Source organism: Artibeus jamaicensis, unplaced genomic scaffold (genome assembly GCF_021234435.1).
Source record: "Artibeus jamaicensis isolate MK-2021 breed Jamaican fruit bat unplaced genomic scaffold, CSHL_Jam_final contig_659, whole genome shotgun sequence".
In the NCBI taxonomy this organism is placed as follows: Eukaryota; Metazoa; Chordata; class Mammalia; order Chiroptera; family Phyllostomidae; genus Artibeus; species Artibeus jamaicensis.
This window is the reverse complement of record NW_026521916.1, coordinates 732,396-759,970: the sequence shown is the minus strand read 5'-3', so window position 1 is coordinate 759,970 and position 27,575 is coordinate 732,396. Positions and strand designations below refer to the sequence as shown.

The 27,575-nt window shown below is 38.6% G+C and overlaps 1 protein-coding gene across 1 annotated transcript in view; it reads right to left on the bottom strand.

Moving 5' to 3' along the window:
* The window catches only part of CCDC7 (coiled-coil domain containing 7), a 362,459-nt gene that overhangs the window by 155,247 nt on the left and 179,637 nt on the right, over window positions 1-27,575 (bottom strand). The window contains exons 8-10 of the mRNA XM_053670977.1: window positions 22,957-23,123; window positions 19,699-19,760; window positions 17,820-17,876 (exon numbers count right to left, since the gene is read on the bottom strand). Coding sequence (XP_053526952.1) covers window positions 17,820-17,876; window positions 19,699-19,760; window positions 22,957-23,123 — 286 coding nt within the window. The remainder of the gene's footprint in view (window positions 1-17,819; window positions 17,877-19,698; window positions 19,761-22,956; window positions 23,124-27,575) is intronic.

Here is a 27,575-nt window from a genome sequence, read left to right as displayed (position 1 = left end):
GGAAGAATTAACATCATCAAAATGTCCATACTACACATAGCAATATACACATTCAATGCAATACCTATTAAAGTACCAATGGCGTATTTCACAGACATAGAACAAACACTTCAAAAATTTATATGGAATCATAAACAAGCCCGAATAGCAGCTGCTCTTTTGAGAAAGAAGAACAAAGTAGGAAGGATCACAATACCTGATATCAAACTGTATTACAAGGCCACTGTAATCAAAACAGCCTGGTACTGGCATAAAAACAGGCACATAGACCAATGGAGCAGAACAGAGAGCCCAGAAATCAACCCAACCCTCTACAGTCAATTAATATTCAACAAAGGGGGCAGTAACATAAAATGGAATAAAGAAGCCTCTTCAGCAAATGGTGTTGGAAGAACTGGACAGATACGTGCAAAAAAATGAAACTTGAGCACCAACTTACACCATACACCAAAATAAATTCAAGGTGGATAAAAGACTTAAATATAAGCCATGACACCATTAAAGTCCTAGAGGAGAACATTGGCAAGAAAATCTCAGATATTCCACGCAGCAACATTTTTACGGATATGTCCCCTAGAGCAAGGAATATAAAGGAAAGAATAAACAAATGGGATCTCATCAAAATAAAAGCTTCTGCAGGGCTAAAGAAAACAGTATTAAATTAAAAAGACAACCAACTGTATGGGAAAACATATTTGCCAATGATACCTGAGACAAAGGTTTAATCTCCAAAATATACAAAAAACTTACACGACTCCACTCTAGGAAGACATCTAACCCACTTAAAAAATGGGAAAAGGACTTGAACAGACACTTCTCCAAGGAGAACATCCAGAACATCCAGAGACACATGAAGAGATGCTCAATATCATTAGCTATCAGAGAGATGCAAATTAAAACCACAATGAGATACCACTTTACACCAATCAGGATGGCTATTATAAACAAAGCAACAAACAACAAATGTTGGAGAGGGTGTGGGGAAAAGGGGACCTTAGTTCACTGTTGGTGGGATTGCAGACTGGTACAACCATTATGGAAAACAGTATGGAATTTTCTCAGAAAAATAAAAATTGACCTGCCTTTTGACCCAGCAATTCCACTGCTAGGATTATACCCCAAGAATCCTAAAACATCAATTTCAAAGAACCTATGCACCACAATGTTCATAGCAGCACAATTTACAATAGCCAAGAGTTGGAAGCAACCTAGGTGCCCATCAGTAAATGAATGGATCAAAAAATTGTGGTACATATACACAATGGAATTCTATGCAGCAGAGAGAAAGAAGGAGCTACTACCTTTTGCAACAACATGGATGGAACTGGAAAGCATTATGCTGAGTGAAATAGGCCAGGCATTGAAGGACAAATACCATATGATCTCACCTTTGACAGGAAGCTAAAGAATAAAACAAACAAGCAAACAGAATAAAAACAAAGATGCTGAAATAGAGAACAAGTGGGCAGTGACCAGAGGGGAGAGGGAAGGGAACTTAAGGGGAAAAAGCGGGAGGGATTTTGAGGAACAAGTATGAAAGACACAGAGATGAGGACTGGCGGGGGGGGGGGCGGAATGGGAGGGAGGGGGGAGACCGGGCGTGGGGGTGGGGTGGGATGGGAGAAATAAATAAAAAAAAATGTACTTGAAAAGTAACTAAATAAAAAAAAAAGTAATGATGGAAAACTTGCCTAATTTGATGACAGAAAAAGCCACATGAATCCAGAAAATAAAGAGAGTAGTAATCCAGAAGAAACCAAAGAGGCTGATTCCAAGGCACATCATAATTAAAATGGCAAAATCCCAAGACAAAGAGAGAATCTTAAAGGCAGCAAGGGAGAAACAGGAAGTAACATACAAAGAAGCCCTGGAATGGCTAGCAGCTGATTTCTTAACAGAAATATTACAAGCCAGAAGGGAATGACAAGTATATTGTAGGTAATGTAAAGCAAAGGCCTGCAACTAGACTACTCTATCCAGCAAGGCTCTCAATTAAAATGGAAGGTGAAATAAGGAGTTTCCCAGACAAAAGAAAGCTAAAAGAATACACCTCCACCAGTCATGCATTGTAAGACATCCTCAAGGTACTATTTAAAGGAGAGGAAGATAAACAGTTGGAGAAAGAGGAACAGAGGTATGAAGGGAGACTATTGCTGGGAATGAGTACCTATCAACAATAACTTCAAATGTAAATGGATTAAATGCTCCAATCAAAAGACATAGGGTAGGTGAATGGATAAGAAAACATGGCCCACACATATACCACCTACAAGATGCCCACCTCAGAAAAAAAGGCCCACAGAGACTGAAAAGTGAAGGGTTAGAAAAAATATTCCAAGCAAAGAAACAGGAAAAAAAGCCTGGGTAGCAATATTTATATCAGACAAAATAGGCTTCAAAACAAAGGCCATTAAAGGACACAAGAAACACACTTCATAATATTCAAAGAAAGAATCCATCAATAAGACATAAATATTGTAAACATATTTGCACCCAACATAGAAGCACCGAAATACATAAGGAAATTCTAGAAGGACTTGAAGAAAAATATAAACAGCAACACACTGATACTAGGGGATCTCAACACCTCACTGTCAACAATGGATAGATCTTACAAGCAAAATATCAACAAGGATATTGCAGCATTGAATAATGTCTTAGATCAAATGTACTTAACTGATGTATATAGCATCTTTTAGGCAAAGAAGCAAAATAAACATTCTTTTCAAATGCATATGAAATAGTATCAAAGTTAGACCATATGATAGGACACAAAACAAGCCTCAACAGACTCAAGAAAATTAAAGTCATATCAAGCATCTTCTCAGAGCACAAAGGACTGAAACTAGTAACAAACTTCAAGGAAAAAACTCAAAAACACTCAAAATAATGGAGATTGAACAGCATCCTATTATACAATGAATTGGTCAATAATGACATCAAAGAAGGAATCAGAAAGTTTCTGGAAACAAATGAAAATGAACTCACAACAATCCAAAATTTATGGGACACAGTGAAGGCAGTCCTGAGAGGGAAGTCCATAGCAATACAAGCTTACCAAAAGGATAAAAACATTTCAAATAAACAACCTAATAGTACATCTACTAGAACTGAGGGAACAACAACAAAGACACCCCAGATCAACTAGAAGGTAGGAAATAACCAAGATCAGAGCAGAATTAAATAAAATAGAGACTAGAGGCACAATTTTAAGAATCAGTAAATCCAAGAGCTCGTTCTTTGAAAAGATAAACAAAATCAACAAATCCTCAAGCAGACTCATGAAGAAAAAATGAGAGAGGACCCAAATAACACAATCAGAGAAGAAAGAGGAGAGACTACAACTGATATCATAGAAATACAAAGGATTGTAAGAAATTACTACAAAGAACTATATGCCAAGAAATTTCAAAACCTGGGTGAAATGGACAAATTTCTAGAAAAATATTGTGTTCCAAAACTCAATGAAGAAGAAGCAGAAAGCCTGAATGGACCAATAACAGCTGAAGAAATTGAAGCAGCAATAAAAAAACTTCAGGTACACAAAATCCCTGGACCAGATGGTTTCACAGGAGAATTTTACAAAATATTTTGGGAAGAGCTAACCCCTACAATTCACAGACTATTCCAAAGAATCCAAGAAGAGAGAAGGCTCCCAAACTGATTTTATGAGGCCAGCATGATACTAATCCCCAATGAGACAAAGATACAATAAAGAAAGAAAACTACACTCCAATACTGCTGATGAACATAGACACTAAAATCCTTAATAAAGTACTGGCAAACCACATCCACCAATACATCAAAGAGATCATACATCATAATTAAGTGGCATTCATCCTAAGGATGCAAGGATGTTACAATATTTGCAAATCAATAAAAGCAATACATCACATAAACAAAAGCAAAGACAAAATTCACATGAACATATCAACAGATGCAGAGAAAGCATTTGATAAGGTCCAGCACCCATTTATGATAAAAAACACTCACCAAAGTGGGACAGAGGGAGCATTCCTCAACATAAAGGCCATGTACGAGAGAACTACAAGCAGCAACATACTTAATGGGAAAAAAACCTAAAAGCTTTCCCACTAAGATGAGGAACAGGACAAGGATGTCCAGTTTCACCACTTCTATTCCACATGGTATTGGAAGTCTTAGCCACAGCAACAAGAGAAGAAAAATACAGAAAAGGCATTCAAATTGGGAAGGAGGAAGCAAAAATGTTACTGTTTGCAGATGACACAACAGTGCACAAAGAATGTCCTATAGATTCCATGAAAAAACTACTTGACCTAATGAGTGAATTTGGCAAAACAGGATGATACAAAGTCACTATTCAGAAAAAAAAGACATTTTTGTAAAACAACAACAAAATATAAGAAACAAAAATTAGAAAAAAAATCCCATTTGCTATAGAAAAAGAAAAGGAAAACACCTAGGAATAAACCTAACCAAGGAGGTAAAAGACCTATACTCAGAAAACTACACAACACTGAGGAAAGGAATTAAGGAAGACACAAACAAGTGAACACATATACTGTGCCCGTGGATTGGGAGAATTAACATCACCGAAATGTACATACTACCTAAAGCCATTTATAGATTCAATGCAATAGCTATTAAATTACCAACAATATATTTCACAGATATAGAACAAATATTTCAGAAATGTATATAGAACCATAAATGACCCTGGATAGCTGCAGCAATTTAAAAAAAGAACAAGATAGGAGGGATCACAATATCTGATATCAAACTGTATTACAAGGCCACTGTATATTCAAAACAGCCTGGTACTGCTTAAGAACAGATACATTGACCAATGGAACAGAATGGAGAGCCCAGAAATAAATCCAAGACTCTATGGTCAACTAATATTTGACAAAGGGGGTAGAAGAATAAAATGGAATAAAAAATAGCCTCTTCAACAAATGGTGTTAAGAGATGTGGACAGCTACATGCAAAAAAATGAAACTCAATCACCAACTTACACCATAAACATAAATAAATTCAAGGTGGATAAAAGACTTAAATATAAGTTGTGACACCATGAAAGCCCTACAGGAGAACATAGGCAGCAAACTTAAACATATTTCTTCCAGCTATATTATCACTGATATGTCCACTAGAGCAAGAGACATAAATAAAGAATAAACAAATGTAATCTCATCAAAATAAAAACCTGCATAGCTAAAGAAATAGCATTAATATGAAAAGAAAACCAAATATATGGGAAAACATAGTTGCCAATGATGCCCCAGACAAGGGGGTGATCTTCGGACTTCCGCCAAGATGGAGGCATAGGTGGATGTGCCGTGTCTTCTCACACAACCAAGTTTAGAGACAACTAAATATTAGGAACAGAAAACACAGCCAGAACACGGAAAATTGAACTTTTCGGAAGTCTGTTAACAACAAATTCTTCAGCCTGACCGGTAAGAGGCGAAACCAGCAGCTGGTGAAGAGGGGTTGCACAGGAAAACTCCGTCAGACAGACTCAGGCGCGAGGAATCCAGACGCGCAGAATCCAGGCGCGGGGTTGGACCTAGTGAGCACTGAGCGAGCGACCAGGCGAGCGACCAGGCGAGCGACCGAGGGAGAGACAGCGGGGGAGACAGCAGGGGACCGGTGCTGCGTGTTGACTGTGGTCGTGCATTTGTGCGCGGGTGGACAGGCGAGGGAGTGGGCGGTTGCAGGTTCCCAGTTGCAGAACCGGGGCCCTGCAGGTTCCCGCGGCAAGCGGCAGTGGAGGGCGCCGCCATTTCCCTGCTCTGACCCCACCTCCACATACAGCATCATAACACAATGACTCTGAGTGGCCTGCCCCAGGTGAACCACCTAAGGCACTGCCCCTCACCCAGCTGTGAGAAGCGGCAGAGGGGGTCGCCATTTCCCCGCTCTGTCCATGCCCTCACATACACGTCACAACCCAGCGAACTGGGAGTCCAAGGCGCCGCTTCTCACACTTAAAGGGCCAGAACAGACCAAAAATGTCGCAAGAAGATCTCAAAGCCCCAGAGCCTATAGATCTAAGCGATGAAGAAATAGCAAAACTCTCAGACACACAGTTTAAAACACTGGTCATCAGGATCCTCACAGAACTGGTTGATTATACCGACAAATTAGACAAATATATGAAGGCGAAACTAATTGAAATGAATGGAATTGCACAGGACACCAATAGCAATGAAAAACAAACTGGGACTCAAATCAATGGAGTGGACCAGAAGAAAGCAAATAATGGCCAAACAGAAAAGAGTGAAGAAGCAAGAATTCAAAGAAATGAGGAGAGTCTTAGGAACCTCCAGGACATCTTTAAACGCTCCAACATCCGAATTATAGGGGTACCAGAAGGGGGAAAGGCACAGCCACCAGTGGAAAACTTATTTGAACAAATAATAAAGAAGAATCTCCCCAATCTGGCAAAGGAAATAGACTTCCAGGAAATCCAGGAAGCTCAGAGAGTCCCAAAGAAGTTGGACCCAACAAGGAACACACCAAGGCACATCATAATTACATTAGCCAAAATTAAGATGAAGGAGAGAATCCTAGAAGCAGCAAGAGATAAGGGGACAGTCACCTACAAAGGATTTCCCATCAGACTGTCAGCTGATTTCTCAAAAGAGACCTTACAGGCAAGAAGGGGCTGCAAAGAGGTATTCCAAGTCATGAAATCCAAAGACCTACAACCAAGATTGCTCTATCCAGCAAAACTTTCACTTAGAATGGAAGGACAGATAAAGTGCTACTCAGATAAGATCAAATTCAAGGAGTTCATCATCACCAAGCCCTTATTATATGAAATGTTAAAGGGACTTATCTAAGAAAAAGAAGTTAAAGAAACATGAACAGTGAAAGGACAACAAACTCACAGTTATTAACAACCACACCTAAAACAAAAGCAAACTAAAAGGACAGCTAGATCAGGAGTGGAAACATAGAAATGAAGATCTCAAGGAGGGTTAGCAACAGGGGAGTGGGAGGAGGAGAAGGGGTGAGAAGGTACAGAAAATAAGTAGCATAGACAGTAGATAGAAAATAGATGGGGGGCAAGAATAGCATGGGAAATATAGAATCTAAAGGACTTGAGACACATGGTCATAAAGTAAAGGGGGGGTAAGGGTGGGGATGGGGGGATAGGGTGGAGGGGAATGAAAGGGGGAATAGAACAACTGTAACAGCATAATCAATAAAAAAATTTTAAAAAATAAAACATGTTAAACAGCCAAAAAAAAAAGGGGGGTGATCTTCAAAATATATAAAAAACCTACATGACTCCATTCATTGAAGAAAAAACAAACAAACAATTAAAAAAATGGGTAAAGGGCTGGAACAAACAGTTCTCCAAGGAGGACTACAGAGGGCCCAGAGACATATGAAAAGATGTTAAGCATAAGTACCCATCAGAGAGTTACAGATTTAAAGCACAATGACATATCACTTCACACTGATCAGAATGGTCATCAGAAACAATTCAACAGATTTCTGGCCATGATGGAGGCATAGGTAGACACATTGTGCCTCTTTGCACAACCAAAATAAGGACAACTACAATTTAGAAAAAAAAATCAGCCAGTAATGACAGAAAATTGAGCTGTATGGAAGTCTGACAGCCAAGGAATTAAAGGAGACACATTTATCCAGACCGGTAGGAAGGTTGGAGTCAGGCAGCAAGGATGGACAGGGCAAACATAATGGCAGCTGGCTGACCCAGCAAGGAGTCGGATCGTGGAGGAGCCCAGCACACAAGGTAGCTGCTGGACTGAACAGCCCCACATTTGTGTGCTGATAAACTAAGTGAAACTGGGGAGCCAGACAAAGCACGCAACCCAGGATTCCAGCATGGGGAAATAAAGCCTCAAAACACCGACTGAAAACAACTGTGGGGGTTGAGGTCCTGGGAGAGACTCCCAGCCTCACAAGAAAGTTCCTTGGAGGGACCAACGGGGTCCTAGAATGTACACAAACCCACCCACACAGGAATCAGCAACAAAAGGGCCCAGTTTGCTTGAGGGAAGCAGCAGAAATGACTGAAATCCAGCAAAGACCAAAGCAAGTGCCATTGTTCCCTCCTGGACCCCTGTCTCACATACAGTGTCACACTGCAGTGACTCGGTTGACCTGCCCTGGTAAATACCTAAGGCTCCCTCCTTCACTACATATCAGATATGTCAAGACAAAAAAAAATGGCCTAAATGGAAGAATAGATCAAAGGTCCAGAAAAAAATACAATTAAGTGACCAAGAGATAGCCAACCTATCACATGCACAGTTCAAAGCACTGGTGGTCAGGATGCTCACAGAAGTGGTTAAATTTGGTGGCAAATTATATGGAAAAATGAAGGCTACACTAAGTGAAATAAAGGAAAATGTACAGGGAACCAATAGTGATGGGAAGGAAACTGGGACTTAAATCAATGGAGTGGGCTGGAAGAAAGAAACATTTAGCCAGAAAAGAATAAAGAAACAAGAATTCAAAAAGATGAGGAGAGGCTTAGGAACCTTCAGGACATCTTTAAATGTTCCAACATCTGGATGCTGGGAAGATGGCGACAGAGTAAGATGGAGCTGATGCTAGCTCCTGTACTCATGGGTGAAAATCCTGGCAGATCTATAGAGAAAGAGCACAATAAACCATCGGTTACCCAGCATTTATGAAATTAAAAGATCAGAGATTGTGACCGACGCTGAAACACCAGACAGTGGCAGGGTCACCTACTGGAGCTGGGACACACGCGGCCCGTGTGCTGCTGCCAGAGCAACAGGCCTGGGAGCCAGGGAGTCAGGTACGGGAGCCGGACACTCAAAGCCCCTGTGACGGTCCTGGGCGACAGAGGAGTCAGGAACCGGAGCTGGGATGTTGGAGCCCAAGAGGCCTGTGAGGGGTCGAGGATAGGGTCTAGCACCGCGGGTGTGGTGACTGGGCCTGGTTTCCGGCCTCGGGGCTATCTTGGGTTGTAACAGCTTTCTGACCCCTTGAGAAACTAGCTGCCTCTCCTTACCCATCAACTCATATCTTTGACCTGTGCGTCATGTACCCAGAAGGTATGTTAGCCTGAGAACGTCCAGACTCTAAGGGAAGAGATAAACTTTGTAGGTCAAGGAAGTGAGCTATGTGCCAGAAGGCTTCTCCTTTGTCCTCTATGTACTCAAGATTGTATATAAGCCAGAAGACTGCGCAATAAACTTGCCTTATGCCAGCAGAGCATTTGGTCCTCTCCTTTATTCAGTCCCTCGCTCAGCCTCACGACCACCCTTGCTGCAGCTGGCTGCGGGCTGCAGCACTGGGACATTCTCTCGGCCCCTGTGCCGATGCCATAGCTACCGGCCTGCGCAACAGAAGAGTCAGTTGCAGGAGCTGGGACACTGGTGACCCCTGTGACCCAGCAAGGAGGCGGAATGTGGAGGAGCCCAGCAAACAAGATAGCTGGTGGACTGAACAGCCCCACATTTGTGTGCTGATAAACTTAGTGAAACTGGGGAGCCAAACAAATCACGCAACCCAGGACGCCGCCATAGAGATGGGCTTGGGCGCCGGGGAACCAGGTACAGGCACCGGGGAACCAGGTATGGGAACCGGGACATTCTCAGCCCCTGTGCCGCTTCCATACCAATGGGACTAGACACCGGGGAGTCAGGTATGTGAGCCAGGAAACTCCAAATCCCTGTGATGGCCCTGGGCAGCAGAGGAGCCAAGTACGGGAGCTGGGACATTACCAGCCCAGGTGCCGCTGCCGTAGTAACGGGCCTGGGCACGTAAGGAGGCAGCTACTAGAGCTGGGACATTCAGCAGTGGTAGGCAACCAACCCAGGGACCAGCACGAGAACCAGCGTGAGAGTAGGTGGAGACAAATAACATCAAGAAACTTCAAGGAGTCTGCACCACTGAACTTCACAAGGATCATACCACAGAAGTTCACACCATAAAACCAGGGTTTCAGAACAGATCAATTTTAAAAGCAGAGACAAACAAGAAGAGTCTCACAAACAATGGGAAGACAAAGAAACAATCCCCAAATGAAAGAAAAAGCAGAGACTTCAGAAAGAATGTTAGAAGAAATAGAGGCTGATCAACTATCAGATAGTGAATTCAAAGCACTGGTTATCACGAAGTTCAAAGAGCTCATAGTGAACTACCAGAAACTACAGGGGAACTACAATGATCTCTCTGCAAACTACATCAACATGAAATAGGAAATGGAAACTATCAGCAAGGGACAAGAGGAAATGAAGAATATAATTTCCGAATTGAAGAACACAGTAGAAATTTTCAAAAGTACGATAGATGAAGCAGAGGATAGTATTAGTGAGTTGGAGGACAAGGTAAGAAAGCATCTCACAGAAAAAGCAAGAAAATGAAAAGAGGCTCAGAAAGAATGAAGAGGGATTAAGAGAAATGCAAGACAATATGAAACGTAATAATATTCGAATAATAGGAATACCAGAAGGAGAAGAAGAAGAACAAGTGATAGAAAACATATTTGAACGAGTAATGAGAGAAAATTTCCCTAATTTGATAAGAGAAAAAGTCACAAAAATCGAGGAATCACAGAGAGTCCCAATCAAGAGGGACCCAAAGAGGCCAAGTTCAAGACACATCATAATCAAAAAGGCAAAATTACAAGACAAAGAGAGAATTTTAAAGGCAACAAGTGAGAAAAAAGAAATAACATACAAGGGAGCTCCAATAAGGTTACCTACTGACTTCTCAATGGAAACACTCCAAGCAAGAAGAGAATGGCAAGAAATATTCCAAATGATGAGAAACAGAGGCCTACAACCAAGGCTACTTTACCAAGAAAGGCTCTAAATCAAGACAGATGGCAAAATAAAGAGCTTCAAAAAAAAAAGAAGCCTAAAAGAATATGCCTGAACCAAACCAGCTCTACAAGAAATACTAAAAGGACTGCTTTAAGGGAAGGAAGGATAAGAGGGAGACAAAGAGAAACACAGGTACAAAAATGGCAATGAATAAGTACCTATCAATAATAACCTTAAGCGTAAATGGATTAAATGCTTCAATCAAAAGACACAGAATAGCTCAATGAATAAGAAAGCATGACCCACACATATGCTGCCTACAAGAGACCCACCTCAGGACAAAAGACCATCACAGACTAAAAGTGAAAGGCTGGAAACAAGTTTTCCAAGCAAAGAGACAAAAAAAAAAAGCTGGGGTAGCAATTCTCATATTGGACAAAATAGACTTCAAAGAAAGGGCCATAAAGAGAGACCCAGAAGGTCACTTAATTATACCCAAGGGAAGAATCCACCAAGAAGACATTAACATTGTAAACATATATGCACCAAACATAGGGGCACCAAATATATCAAGAAAATCAAAGAGGACTTCAAGAAAGATATTGACAGCAAGACAATTATAGTAGAGGATTTGAACACCCCACTATCAAAAACGGACAGATCTTCCAAACAAAATATCAACAATGATATTGCGGCATTAAACAACACCCTAGATGAAATGGACTTAACTGATATATATAGAGCCCTTCATCCCAAAGAAGCGAAATACACATTCTTTTCAAATGCACATGGAACATTTTCAAAGATAGACCACATGATAGGACACAAAATGAGCCTCAACAAATTCAAGAACATTGAAATTATACCAAGCATCTTCTCTGACCACAAGGGACTAAAATTGGAAACCAACCCCAAAGAAAAAAACCCAAACCACCCAAAATCATGGAGACTGAATGGTATGCTATTAAACAACAAATGGGTCAAGAATGAAATTAGGGAAGAAATCAAAACTTTTCTGGAAACAAATGAAAATGATCTCACAACAACCCAAAACTTATGGGACACAGCGAAGGCAGTTTTGAGAGGGAAGTTTATACCAATGCAGGCCTACCTAAAGAAGATAGGAACATTTCAAACAAACAACCTAACCCTATGCCTGCAAGAACTCGAGGAACAACAACAAAGGCAGCCCAGAGCAAGCAGAAGGAAGGAAATAACCAAGATAAGAGCAGAATTAAATGACATAGAAACTAAAAGCACGATTCTAAGGATCAATGAATCCAGGAATTGGTTCTTTGAGAAGATAAACAAAATAGACAAGCCTTTAAGTAGGCTCATCAAGAAAAGAAGAGAGAGGACTCAAATAAACACAATCAGAAATGAAAGAAGAGAGATTACAACTGATACCACAGAAATAGAAGGGACTGTAAGAAATTACTATGAAGAACTGTATGACAAGAAATTTGAAAACCTAGGTGAAATGGACACATTTCTAGAAAAATACAATCTTCCAAAACTCAGTGAAAAAGAAGCAGAAAATCTAAATAAACAAATAACAGCAAAAGAAACTGAAGCAGTAATCGAACAACTCCCATCACACAAAAGCCCTGGACCAGATGGTTTCACAGGAGAATTCTACAAAGCATTTAAGGAAGAGCTAATGCCTATTCTCCACAGACTATTCCAAAAAATCCAGAAGGATGGAATACTCCCAAATTCTTTTTATGAAGCCAGCATCATCTTAATGCCAAAACCAGATAGAGATACAACAAAGAAAGAAAACTTCAGGCCAATATCGCTGATGAACAGAGATGCTAAAAGCCTCAACAAAAGATTGGCAAATCGCATCCAACAATATATCAAAAAGATCATACACCATGACCAAGTGGGATTCATCCCAGGGATGCAAGGATGGTTCAATATTCGCAAATCAGTAAATGTAATTCATCACATAAACAAAAGCAAAGACAAAAATCACATGATCATATCAATAGATGTGGAAAAAGCTTTTGATAAGGTACAACACCCATTTATGATAAAGACACTCAGCAAAGTGGGAATACAGGGAGCATTCCTCAATATAATAAAGGCCATATATGAGAGACCTACAGCCAATATCATACTCAATGGGAAAAAACTAAAAGCTTTTCCACTAAGATTAGGAACAAAACAAGGATGTCCACTTTCACCACTTCTATTCAGTATAGTTTTGGAAGTTTTAGCCACAGGGATCAGGCAAGAAAAGGAATTAAAAGGCATACAAATAGGAAAGGAGGAAGCAAAACTGTCACTGTTTGCAGATGACATGATAGTCTACATGGAAAATCCTATAGACTCTACCAAAAAACTGCTGGAACTAATTAATGAATTTGGCAAAACAGCAGGATACAAAGTCAATATCCAGAAATCAAGGGTATTTTTGTATACTAACAATGAATCAGCAGAAGCAGAAATCAAGGAAAAAATCCCATTTGATATAGCAAAAAGAAAAATAAAATATCTGGCAATAAACCTAACTAAGGAGGTAAAAAACCTGTATGCAGATAAGTACACAGCACTGAAGAAAGGAATCAGGGAAGACACAAACAAATGGAAACATATACCTTGTTCATGGATTGGAAGAATTAACATCATCAAAGTGTCCATACTACCCAAAGCAATATACACATTCAATGCAATACCTATTAAAGTACCAATGGCATATTTCACAGACATAGAACAAACACTTCAAAAATTTATATGGAACCATAAATGACCCCGAATAGCAGCTGCACTTTTGAGAAAAAGAACAAAGTAGGAGGGATCACAATACCTGATATCAAACTGTAGTACAAGGCCACTGTAATCAAAACAGCCTGGTACTGGCATAAAAACAGGCACATAGACCAATGGAACAGAACACAGAGCCCAGAAATCAACCCAACTCTCTACAGTCAATTAATATTTGACAAAGAGGGCAGTAACATAAAATGGTATAAAGATAGCCTCTTCAACAAATGGTGCTGGGAGAACTGGACAGCTGCGTGCAAAAAAATGAAACTTAAGCACCAACTTACACCATATACCAAAATAAATTCAAGATGGATAAAATACTTAAATATAAGCCATGACACCATTAAAGTCCTAGAGGAGAACATCGGCAAGAAGATATCAGATATTTCACGCAGGAACTTTTTTACTGATATGTCCCTTAGAGCAAGGAATGTAAAGGAAAGAATAAACAAATGGAATCTCATCAAAATAAAATCGTCTGCGTGGCTAAAGAAAACAGTATTAAATTAGCAAGACAACCAACTCTATGGGAAAACATATTTGCCAATGATACCTCAGACAAAGGTTTAATCTCCAAAATATACAAAGAACTTACACAACTCCACTCTAAGAAGACACCCAACCCAATTAAAAAATGGGAAAAGGATTTGAACAAACACTTCTCCAAGGAGGATATACAGAACATCCAGAGACACATGAAGAGATGCTCAATATCATTAGCTATCAGAGAGATGCCAATTAAAACCACAATGAGATACCCCTTTACACCAGTCAGAATGGCTATCATAAACAAAGCAACAAACAACAAATGTTGGAGAGGGTGTGGGGAAAAGGGGTCCTTACTTCACTGTTGGTGGGATTGCAGACTGGTACCACCATTATGGAAAACAGTATGGAATTTTCTCAGAAAAATAAAAAGCGACCTGCCTTTTGACCCAGCAATTCCACTGCTAGGATTATATCCTAAGAATCCTAAAACATCAATATCAAAGAACCTATGCAGCCCAATGTTCATAGCAGCACAATTTACAATAGCCAAGAGTTGGAAGCAAACTAGGTGCCCATCAGTAAATGGATGGATCAAAAAATTGTGGTACATATACACAATGGAATTCTATGCAGCATAGAGAAAGAAGGAGCTCCTACCCTTTGCAACAACATGGATGGAACTGGAAAGCATTATGCGGAGTGAAATAGGCCAGGTGTTGAAAGACAAATACCATATGATCTCACCTTTAACAGGTAGCTAAACAAAAAAACAAACAAGCAAGCAGAAAGAAAACAAAACCAAAGACACTGAAATAGAGAACAAGGGGACAGTGACCAAAGGGGAGAGGGAAGGGAAGTTAAGGGGGAAAAGGGAGATGGATTTGGAGGAACAAATAGGAAGGACACAGGGACGAGAACTAAAGGGGTTGGAAATGGGAGGGAGGTGGGGAGCAAGGGGCAGGGAAGGCTGGTATGGGAGAAATAGACAAAAAAACTGTACTTGAAAAATAACTAAATAAATGTTCCAACATCTGAATTATAGGGGTACCAGAAGGAGAAGAGGAAGGACAACAAGTGGAAAAGTTATTTGAACAAATAATAAAGGAGAACTTTCCCAATCTGGCAAAGGAAATAGACTTCCAGGAAGGCCAACAAGCTCAGAGAGTTCCAAAGAAGTTGGACCCAAGGAGGAACACACCAAGGTACATTATAATTACATTAGCCAAGATTAAAATGAAGGAGAGAATCCTAGAAGCAGCAAGAGATAAGGGGACAGTCACCTACAAAGGAGTTCCCATCAGAGTGTCAGCTGATTTCTCAAAAGAGACCTTACAGGCAAGAAGGGGCTGGAAAGAAGTATTCCAAGTCATGAAATCCAAAGACCTACATCGAAGATTCCTCTATCCAGCAAAGCTCTCATTTAGAATGGAAGGGCAAATAAAATGCTTCTCAGATAAGGTCAAGTTCAAAGAGTTCATCATCACCAAGCCCGTATTATATAAAATGTTAAAGGTACTTATCTAAGAAAAAGAAGATAAAAAACATGTACAATAAAATGATAGCAAACTCACAATTATTAACAACCACAACACTTAAAACAAAAACAAACTATGCAAACAACTAGAATAGGAACAGAACCACAGAAATGGAGATCACATGGAGGGTTAGCAACAAGGAAATAGGAGGAGGAGAGAGAGGGAAAAGCTACAGAGAATAAATAGCATAGCTGGTAGGTAGAAAATAGACAGGGAGAGGGTAAGAATAGTATGGGAAATGTAGAAGCTAAAGAACTTATAGGTGTGATACATGAACATTATCTAAAGGGAGGAATGTGGATGTGGATGTGCAGGGTGGAGCGGAGTGAAGGGGGGGAAATGGGACAACTGTAATAGTATAATCAATAAAATATATTTTAAAAATAAAAATAACAAAAAAGAATAGTATAGAAAAAATTTTTAAAAAATAAAAGAAACAATTCAACAAACAATTAAGTGCGAGCAAGGCTGTGGAGGCAAGGGAACCCTGGGTGGGAATTCAGACTGGTGCAGCCACTGTGGAAACAGTATGGAATTTCCTCAAAACACTAAAATGGAATTGCTTTTTGATCCAGGAAATCCACTGCTGGGATTGTACCCTAAGAATCCTGAAACACTAATTCAGAAGAACCTATGCACTCCAATGTTCATAGCAGCACAGTTTACAACAGCCTAGTGCTGGAAGCAACCTAGTGCCTATCAGTAATGACTGGATCAAGAAACTGGTACATTTTCACAATGGAATACTATGGAGCAGAAAGAAAGAAGGAGTTCCTACCCTTTGCATCAACATGGATGGAACTAGAGAGCATTATGTAAGTGACATAAGCCTGGCAGTGAAAGTCAAATACTACATGATTCCACCTGTAAGTGGAACCTAAATAACAAAACAAACAAGCAAGAAAAATATATCTACAGATATTGAAATTAAGAACAAACTGACAGTAATCAGAAGGGAGGGGAAGGGAAATAATGAGGGAAAGAAGGGAAAGGTTCATCAACGAACATATATAAAGGAGCCATGGACAAAGCAAAGGGGGTAGGATTTAGGGTGGGGAGGGTGGGAAAGTCGTGGTGGGAAAATGGAAGCAACTGTATTTAAACATTAATAAAAAGATGATTAAAAAGAAAAAACTGGACAAAAATAAATTGAACAGCAATGAAACATTGGGAAATGGAAAGAACAAGGCAGTGATCCCTAGCAGGAGAAAAACGCCTTATGATGATCACCCCTGCTTACTGCCTAAAGTTTCTAGGCTACAGCATAAGAAAGAGGAACCCCAAAAGAGTTTCCTTGAGTTCAGAGAGAAAGCTTAGAGTTTTGACACCTAGAATTTACAGGGCACAGTACTAGAGATTGGGAGTGCAGGAGCCCCATTAGATGTGCATGGGATTTGATGTAGAAAGAGGCTTTTACTACCGACTCCAAAGTTCTTGATATGTTTCCATTCTACCTAGACAGGGATCTCTTGGATCAGAAGTCCCTATACAACCTTGGAGTACCATAGAATGTATATCTGCCCTTGTTTTAAACAAGGCAACATAAGGGTTTAAAGCTGATGTTGAAAGAGGGTAGCAATAGATTTTTTCCAACCAAATGAATTGCTTCATTCTAAACTGTATTCCATAGCATACATGACATGATTGTTACAAATTCCCTCCCGTATTAAACATAAGCAACATTTCTCCTTTCCATTGACGAGTTGTCAGAAGTTTAATATACTGGTTCTAGCAGCTTTAACTATAGCTGGTTACTGTTTATGACATGATCTGTAATAAAGAATAACAAAATCTACAACTATTCTCTTAACTTCCTTACTGCCCCACCTTAAAGGTCTGCCACCCCTGCAATATTTCATGAGCATATTTTAATCACAACAAAAAATCCTCCATTCCAAAGAATAACATGATCTTCCTCAAAAATGAGTCTATTTTTACTAACATGTAGCCTCAACTGGGAATTTCAATACTTATTTAATAGCCAGCTCAACTGTATGACTGCAAAATACAAGGAATCTATGTTGTAACTGGGAACAAGTATGAAGGACACATGGACAAAAACTAGGGGGGATGGAGGTGGGGAGCACTGAGAGGATGGGCTAGGATGGGAGTAAAAGACAGAGAACTGTACTTGAACACCAATTAAAATAAAATTTTAATTAATTAATTAATTACTGCTTTAAAATTGTAGAAAATTATAGAAATAATGCTCTCAACAGTTTTTAACACAATAATCTTTAAATGACTGAAAACTTACGTGGCTCAGTTTCAGAAATATCTGTAAGTCCTACAGCTGAGTGGGTTTTTATGAATTCTGAAATAATAGTGAATGTTATAAGTTTCAAATATCAATGATATGTATTGAGTTTAAATTATGCAATTTTTATCTAAATAACTCATTCAAGAGGAAAATATTCACAAGAGTCACAATAGAGCTTCCAACCCATAGATCCTCCCAAGTAAGCAACAATCATAATATCTGCAAGAATACACATAACACTTGTGTGATGTGAACTCATCATTTTTTTCAAAAGAAGCTGTTTTTCTCTAATATCCTCTTAGGTAATTTTACCATCATTTAATTACCCTTCCTTTCACATATAGTCACCAAGTTTTGCCAATTTGACAAGGTACATATTTCTCAAATCTTCCCCCTCCTCTTTTACTTGTGCTCTAACATAGGCATTTATTACATATATAAGATACAGCAAAAACTTCTCTTTCCTACTCCTGGACCCCAAATCTAGTTTCTACAATGTGGCTGGAATAATCTTAAAAATAAAATATAATAAAGTCACTTCCCTACAAAAAAAACCCTTCAATGATTCCATATTATATAACATAAGTAAATTAATTAACTTTTTTTTTAATGTTTCTTAGCACAGCATCTAGTGCCTCTGACTAGGTTCTCCCCAACCATATCTCTACCTATTGCTTTATGGTCTAATACCATTCCAATTATTAATCCCCCATTCATGCTATTTGTTCATACTTGATCTTTCTTTTAAAGTGCCATGTTTATAGCAGCCCAATTTACAATAGCCAAGATTTGGAAGCAACCTAGGTGCCCATCAGTAAATGAATGGATCCAAAAACTATGGTACATTTACACAATGAAATTCTATGCAGCAGAGAGAAAAAAAGGAGCTTACAGCCTTTGGGACAGCATGGATGGAACTTGAAAGCATTATGCTGAGTGAAATAAGCCAGTCAGTGAAGGACAAATACCACATGATCTTACCTTTAACAGGAAACTAAACAACAAAACAAACAAGCAAGCAAAATATAACCAAAGACACTGAAATAGAGAACAGGCAGACAGGGACCAGAGGGGAGAGGGGAGGGAATTTCAGGGGAAAAGGGGAAGGATTCACAGGAACAAGTATAAAGGACACATGGACAAAAACTAAGGGGGGTGGAAATGGGAGGGAGGTGGAGAGCACTTGGGGGGGGGCTGGGAAGGGAGTAAAAGACAGAAAACTGTACTTGAACAATAATTAAATTAAAAATATTTTTTAAAATAAATAAATAAAATAAAGTGCCAAACATCTCCCTTCTTAAATTAAATAAGTCCTACTCATGTTTTAATGTTGCATAAAATGTTACAACTCCTCATATTGAACAAATTGGCTTCTTTCTGTAGACTCATTTAAAATAATACAAATATTTAGCATGTATTACTTTATGAAAAATGATATATCATGTGTTTGTGCCCTTAGTAAATTTTGGGTTTTGTGGGAGTACCAAATAAATTTTAGTCATTTTATATTCTCAGAATCTGCAATATAATGAGAAGTTTTATTGAAATTATCAAACTCACTATTGAATATCTTTTTAATTAAATTAATTGAGGTGACATTGGTTAATAAAATTTTATAGGTTTCAAGTACAGTTCTATGATACATCATGTGCACATTGCATTATGTGTTCACCAACCAAAGTCAAATCTACTTCTGTCTCCATATATTTGACCCCCTTTATTCTTTCTACCTTCCCCATACCCTTCTTTCCCTCTGGTAACACCTTATTCAACTTACTATTGTATAATTTTATGACTATAAACCCTTAAACTGTACATCTCAAAATATTAGTGCATTTAGGTAACCTTATGAAGGCAAACATATATAAAATATCACCTTCAATTTTCTGCAGTACATTTTCATCATCTTGTACTGCTTTTGGTAGATTTTCACTATTCCTGTTAAAATGTCAATAAATAAAACATATTTATTATCAAAGTATAAGATTCTTAGATAGGTAGAATATATACTCTATACATATTCAGTTTTTAAAATAAACTCTAACACATTCTCTAACCTTTACTCACTGACAATCAATTATTAGTGAGCAAAAAATGTTTAAAAGGCAAACAGTGTGATTCTATGAATGCTATCCATTCCATGAATACAATTAGGTATACCAATAAAGTTAACAACAAAAATAGAAAAAGTAAATAGGGTAGAAGCATGAGATATCCTTCCACTAATGTTTTATTAATGGTGTATGCATTAAGAGCACAAGTCCTAGAGTGAGAATACCTGCCCCAAAACCTGTTTTTACCCACTTACTAATTATGTGACCTTGTTACTTAAGTTACTGAACCTCTCTAAACTTCACTTTCTTCGTCTACTAAAACTAAGCTATTAGAGTACTTATAAAAGTACTCCTAAGGACCACAGGATACATGAAAAGTTGCAAGGAAAACATTTAGCATACAGCAGGCAATTACACTTAATTGTCTGCTGTATGCTAAATATTAAAATATGACTAGAAACTAACTTCATACCTCACCAAAGATAGCTGAAAGGAATATATCTGGACCTCTGAACCAAGGATCTATTTTGAAACTCCTGCGGGAGCCAACTCATGTACCACTCCCTTCATCCCTTTAAGTCTAATCATTGACAAATGGAGCTATCAATAAAGTACTTGCAAAATGAATAGTTGTCCCTTCCAATTATGGGTACTTTCTATTTCGACACTGTAAAATTAAGAGGTTTGGAATATATTTAATATAAATAAAAAGAGTTGTTTATAAAAGTAAAATTTTACTTAGATAGGTTGCTTAGATAGATCAATACAAAGGTAAGAGAATAATACAGGAACAAATGAAAAAATATTTCATATTTGTGGAATGAAATAATTAACATTGTTAAAATGCCCATACTACCCCAAGTGATCTATAGATTCAATGCAGTCCCCATCAAAATTCCAATGACACTTTTCATAGAAATAGAACAGCAATACTAAAATTTATATAGAATCAGATAAGAGCCTACATAGCCAATGAAACCTTCAGAAAAATCAAAGTTGGAGAAACCATACTTCTTAATTTCAAGCTATACAAATCAATACATTGTTATGCTGGCATAAAAATAGGCACTTAGACCAACTGAACAGAAAAAAAAGCCCTCATGCAGCAATCAATTCATCTTGGACAAAAATGCCAGGAATATGTAAGAAAGGAAGGGCAATCTCTTCAATAAATGGTGCTGAAAAAATAGGATATCTGCATGTAAAAAAAACAAAATAAGGTCATCACTTTATTCCACATGAAAAAACGAACTCAAAATAAAGACTTAAGTGTAAGTATTGAACACATAAAATAGCAAGAACAAAAATTAGGAAACAAGACTCCTTAAAATTGGTATTGGCAATGATATTTTAGATGCTACACCAAAATTACAGTTAACAAAAGAAAGAGTAAACAAATAAAGTTACATCTAATATAAAAGTTTAGGTACAATAAAAGAAATATCAACAAAATGATAAAGCAACCTATAGAATGGGAGAAAATATCTTCACACCATAATCTGACAATGGATTTATATCCAAAACATATAAGCAACTTACAGAAATCAAGAGCAAAAAACAAATAACACAGTTTTTAAAATGGAGAAAGAAATGGACAAATGAATAGATATTTTCCACAGAAAATAGACAAATGGCCAGCAGATACATAAAAAGGTACTCAACATCACTAATCATCAGGGAAATACAAAGCAAAAGCACTGTGAGATATCACTTCACACCTGTTAGGATGGCCATTACTGAAACGACAACAGACAAGTGTTGGTGAGGATGTGGAGAAAGGGAACACTTGTACACTGCTGTTGACAATGTGAATTTTAGAACCTTAAGGGGCAACAATATGTTCCTAAAAAAAAACATATAAAAAAGAATTACCACCATATAATCCAGCAATCCCACTTCCAAGTTTTATCTAAAAACAGTGGAATCTGTATCTCCAAAGAGATATCTGCACTCCCTCATTTATTGCAGTATTGCTGATAACTGCCAAGATATGGAAACAACTTAGCTTACAGTGAATGGATACAGAAATCATGGTAAATATATACAAAAGGAATACTACTTGGCCATAAATACAAAATGCTGTTATCTATCACAACATAGATGAACCTGGAGGACATTATGCTAAATGAAATAAGCCCAACAGAGAAAGACACATTATCTCACTTACATGTGAAATCTAAAAAAGTCAGACTCTTAGAACCAGAGAGTACAATGGTGGTTTCCAGAATATGGGGGATTGAGGAGATGGGGAAATGTTGGTCAAATGGTACAAACTTTCAGTTATAAGTTGAATACATCCTAGAGATCTTATGTACATCATGGTATTTACACTTAATAACACTACTGTATTGTATTCTTGAAATTTGTTAAGGGAATGGATCTGAAGTGTTCTCAGATAGTAACGTGCACACAAATAGTAACTCTGTGAGGAGGGAAGAAACCATGGAAGATATTCTATAATGATGATTTATTCGTCTACTTAATTTCAAGACAGGTAATCCTCAAATATCAAAAATGAGCATCGACAGATAATGGGAGTATCACTATAATCATTCATTTGAATGTCCACCCACTAGGAAAAAAGAAAGGCTTTTCTCAACTAACAGGAGAAATTTATTCTTTGGAAGATATCCCTGTCCCCATGTAACTTTAAATAATGATGTTCATGAACAATAAAATATTTAATCCCACTTTAGTTTTCTATTTATTATGCAGGCTACCCAATCAAACTAAAAGAAAGTTCATAGGTCAGATATTCCAAAGCCAGCAATGTCTGAAAGAACTTTCCAACAGTAGCCATAGCTACTAAGCACTTGAAATGTAGCTAGTGTAACTAAGAAATTGGTTTTTTAATTAAATTGAATTGAATTTTCATTTTAATAGCCACTATGGCTAGTGTCTACTGTGTTAAACAGTGCCACTTCAAACTATTAAAGTTTTCAAATAGAAACAAGCTGACTAGACCTTCTGATTTGACCTAGAAGCTCTATGTGTAGTGTAATATCTGAACCATTACCTCACATTCATTACTAGTTACATACCCACTTATGTTTTATTCTATAAACTCATATTCTACTTACTCGGGCTTATATAACATGACTTTAGCAGAGCTTTCGGATCCATCTTTAAGGTGACTTTTCAGCTCTTCAAGATTTTGCACACACTTCACGGCTTGTGTGACACTCAAAGTGGCTGCTTTATCAGGGGTTGGCAACTCTGCATCTGAAAGACTTTGATCTTTACTTACCTAAAACAATTAAAATTAGCAAGGTACTTAGGAAATACCCATTTTGCTTCCCTACTTCAAAGAACTTTCATTGTTTCATATATCGTATCTAAATAAATTTATATTTTTCTTATATAGCTATAGCCAAATATACTTATATGAGCAATTGCCTATCAACAGCATTATAGCTAAGTGTTGACTTTTACAAGTCAAAATTCAAATCTAAATCTTCTGTTTGTTATTTTAATGCATACGAATTTTAAACAAGTACAATAACTATAGCAGCATTAAATGCAACTCAAGTTATTCACAAGAGAATTTAAAGTAATTGCTTCCTCAAAATTGATTCTAAGAATACCCTTATTGTGATAAATTATGGAAAAATGTGCTCTCAAAGGCAAATATCAAAGGCTAATACTAGCCCCCAGAAATTAATATATAACGGTCTACAGAGCTGGCATACCTCAGTATGCATGGAAGACTCATTTATGAGTGTTTCAAGCTTTTTGGAATAGACCACGCTACAAAGTAACGAGAAGTCAGGAGAATTAGCAAAATCCACCATATAAGATGACAGACCATAATTGGTATTCTGGGCAATAACCCTACTTAAAGAAAGGTCAGCAAAAATGAGTGCCCCCAAGTAACTTCAGAGGAATGGCAGTGTGAGCCATCCCCTTGGTGTCTCCCTTTGAAGTTCCAGATATCTGAATAGATCTAGCGCAACAAAGAATTCCCTGCTCAACGGAAAAACGTGATTGAGAGTTTCGAGTATTGAAACACCTAAAGTAGGCAAGTGAAACAAAAGAGAGATGCGAAAAGGGGAGTGGAGCTGACAGGAGCCAAGGACACAGCCCTGTAGCCAGGAGCTCAAGGCAGGACTCTTACCAGAATGGGAAGGAGCCTGATGGTAGCTGACACCCCCCTTCAGTAGGAGGAACAAAGAGACTCAGTGGCCACTCCTGCAGGAGCTGCAGCTGAGCTGAAGGACCTGGAAAAGGACTCAGCACAAGAGTGGGGCTGGGGTGTTTGGGCAGTGGGCATTTCAGATGGAGAAACAAAGCCAGGAGCCTGGCCACCTTCACTTAGCCTCCCAGAATGTGCCTCCCTTTTCTCCTGGTGGGGGTTACAAAGACCATTATCTGGGAGCCCCAGAACTAGCATGACAGAATTGCATTTCTCCCTGAGCGAAGGGCACACTCTGTGACTACTCCTGAAAACAGGGGCATAGGGAGCACCCTGCAGAGGACCAAGTTTGCCGTTACCAGTAGTGCAAAACTAACAAGCCTGCACATTGCCCCAGCCTCTCCCAACCTCAATGCATCATGGGTACACTGAGGGCAGCCAGAGACAGCAGGGCTACTCTGGGATTCCAGAGAGCTAAAACAAACAAACAAACAAACAAACAAGCAAGCAAACAACTTAGGATCCAGTGCCCCCTATTGGAAAATATAATAAAGACCTCTTCCTATTAATCTGCTAGAGAAATTCCCTTCACAGATTGATGATGCCTAGACAAAGAAGAAATCCAACAAATACCATGAATAACTGAGGTAGCAAGGCAGCTCAGAAAGAATATGAAAAATCTCCAATAAAACAAGCTTACAGACACAGAAATATGTGACATAAATGAAGGTGAATTCAAGGATGGAGTTCTGAAAATACTCAACGAGATGCAAGAAAATACAAACAGGAAACTTCACAAGCTCAGTAAACAATGAATTAAAGGAGTACTTCACCAAGGAGACTGAAACTTCAAAAAACAAACAAGCAAAAATATTGGAGATGAAGAGTTCAATAAAAGAGATCAACAATGAACTAGTGAGCATAGGATACAAAGCACACCAAAATGGATAAAAGCATCAGTGGTACCAAAGATAGAAATCTAGAAATGATACAGAGAGAAGAGATAGATCTGAGCATAAAAAAAGAGCTCTGTGAGAACTATCTGATTTTATCAGTAAAAGCTTTATACGAGTAATAGGCATACTGGAGAAAGAAGACAGGGAGAAGGGAACCGAGAGCCTATTCAAAGAGTAGATGAGAACTCCCCAAACCTGCAGAAAGAACTAGATCCTCAAATCCAAGAAGCAAACAGAACACCTAGTTACCACAGTACAAAGAAGACTTCTCCAAAACACACTGTATTAAAACTATCAAAAATTAACAACAAACTTAGGATTCTCAAGACAGCCAGGGAAAAGAAAAAAGTAACCTACAAAGGAAAGCCCATCAGATTATCATCAGACTTCTCAGCAGAAACTCTACAAGCCAGAAGAGAGTGGAACCAAATATTCAAATAACTGAAAGAGAGAACTTAACAGCCAAGAATAATATATCCAGCAAAGTTATCCTTTAAATATGAAGGGGAAATAAAGGCATTTTCCAGACATACAGAATCTGAGGGAATTCATTACCAAATGACCTCCATTAAAGAAAACACACAAAAGGGTTATTCTACCTGGAATAAAAAACAAAAGGTAACAAATCTATGAGCAAGATGACCAACAAAATTAGAGCACAAAAAAGGGATAACTTGTGGCAATAAAATCATAAAAAGGAAAGGGGGAAATATCTGAACTAGCCAAAAAAAAATGATGAAGTTAAGATGCATCAAGAAAACTACTGTATACATGAAACTTAATTTTTCATAAATCCAAAGGTAACCACAGACAAAAGAACAAAACAAAACTGAGACGCATAATGTATAAAAGAGGAAATACAGGGTGGAAGTTAAGAATACCATCAAACAAATATGTCAGACAAAAACACAAAGAAAAAGAACAACTAGAGGCAGAGAGCTATAAGAAAATGAAACATAAGATGGTGGGGGAGTAGGAGAAAGGATTCTGCTTCCTCACACTCAAGGAAGAAAAACCTGGCTGATCTGTAGAGGAGCACAGCAAATAGCCAACAGGGATCCAGCATATAGGAAAATAGGACTCCAGAAATTGGAGCGGACACTGAATGAACTAGACAGTGAGGAGACTGTGCAGGTCAACAAGGTTCGAGGGAACAGCGCAGAGGCCACAGGCCCTCAGCCAGGCTGCGCCAGGGCCCAGGCCCGTCCACCTCCATCTCTGGGAGCAGAGGGCTAGCAGCAAGGTTCTTGGGAGAGAGCCAGTCATCAGCTCCCTCCCTACCCGGCCAGGCAAAGTTTGAAAAACACCAGGAGACATCAGTTTGCTTATAGTGTCACAGAGAGGAATGGGCATGAGGAAGCAAACGAGAGGGCTTTGATCACCAGTAGAGTCTGTGGTCCCAGCTTGGGAGAATTGAGAGTTGGTAGCTCTTGCATTCCCCCATAGCACTGGGAAAGGTTCTCCCCTGGGCCTTTGGGACCAGGGGAGCCTGGTTGGGAGCATGCGCTCACACCGCAGCCCAGGACTGTGAATCCTCGGGAAAGTCTGCTCTCAGTGGGGCACTGGGGAGAGGCCCATTTCCGGGTCTTGGGAGAGCACTCTAGAGACTGGCTGAGTTCACCGAGGAGGGAAAAAAGCCACACCAATCGCTGCTCAGACTGCTGCAGCTAGTGTGATCAGAAAAAACAGTTTGAAAAGCTGGAAACCAACAAGAGATTTTTGTTTTGTTTTGTTTGAAATAACCTTTTTAAAAAAATTTTATTAGTTTTCTCTTTCAATACTTTTACCCTCTCTCTTCTGTCTTGTTTTATTCCTTCTTCCTTTCTTTCCAAACCTACCACTTTTTCCTCCCTTCAGCTGCCTTTTTCTTTCTTTTCTCCCCCTCTCCCCCCTGAGTGAGATAAAAGACTTGGAATGGCAAAAAGACCAGAGTTAGACTTAAAGAGGAGGCATCCCAACAGTAGAGACAGAGTGACAAATTTCACTTTCCTATAGCAGAAAAACTAAAAGTTATTGCATATTTGAATTTTTTCATTATTTTTCGTTATTCTAACATTTTTTATTTTGATAGAATCTTTGTAATCCTCCTCTTTCTTTATAGTCTTCTATACCTTTGCTGGATATATTGTATCACTTGACAGGTTTCCTCTGTCCCCTCAACCATAGTGTATTGCTAATTTACTATCCTTTGCCCAGTTAGCACACAATTGAAGATCCAATACTCCCTAATTTTGGTATATCATAGATTCTGTCATATGATTGTTGCTCTAATGTTATTGTAAATAATAGCTGTTACATACTATTCTAAATACTACACAAGACCCGCCCCCCCCCAGATCTTAGTCCACTTCATTGTTACCTGAACAATACTGTAGTGGTTAACTATTCTCTCTCACACTACACCTATTTACCATCCTTTATTCTCACCTTACCTCAGAATCTGACCTCCCTCAACTTTACTCCCCTCTGGATACAAATTACAAACCTTCTCTCCCCAAAAAGAGCCTAATCTTCTTTCCATTCTTTCTAAAAAGTGGCTAGTTGGGTTGAAGATTACAATTATCACTGTACCTACTGAGGGGATTTCCTATCTCTGCTGTACTGGCTGCTA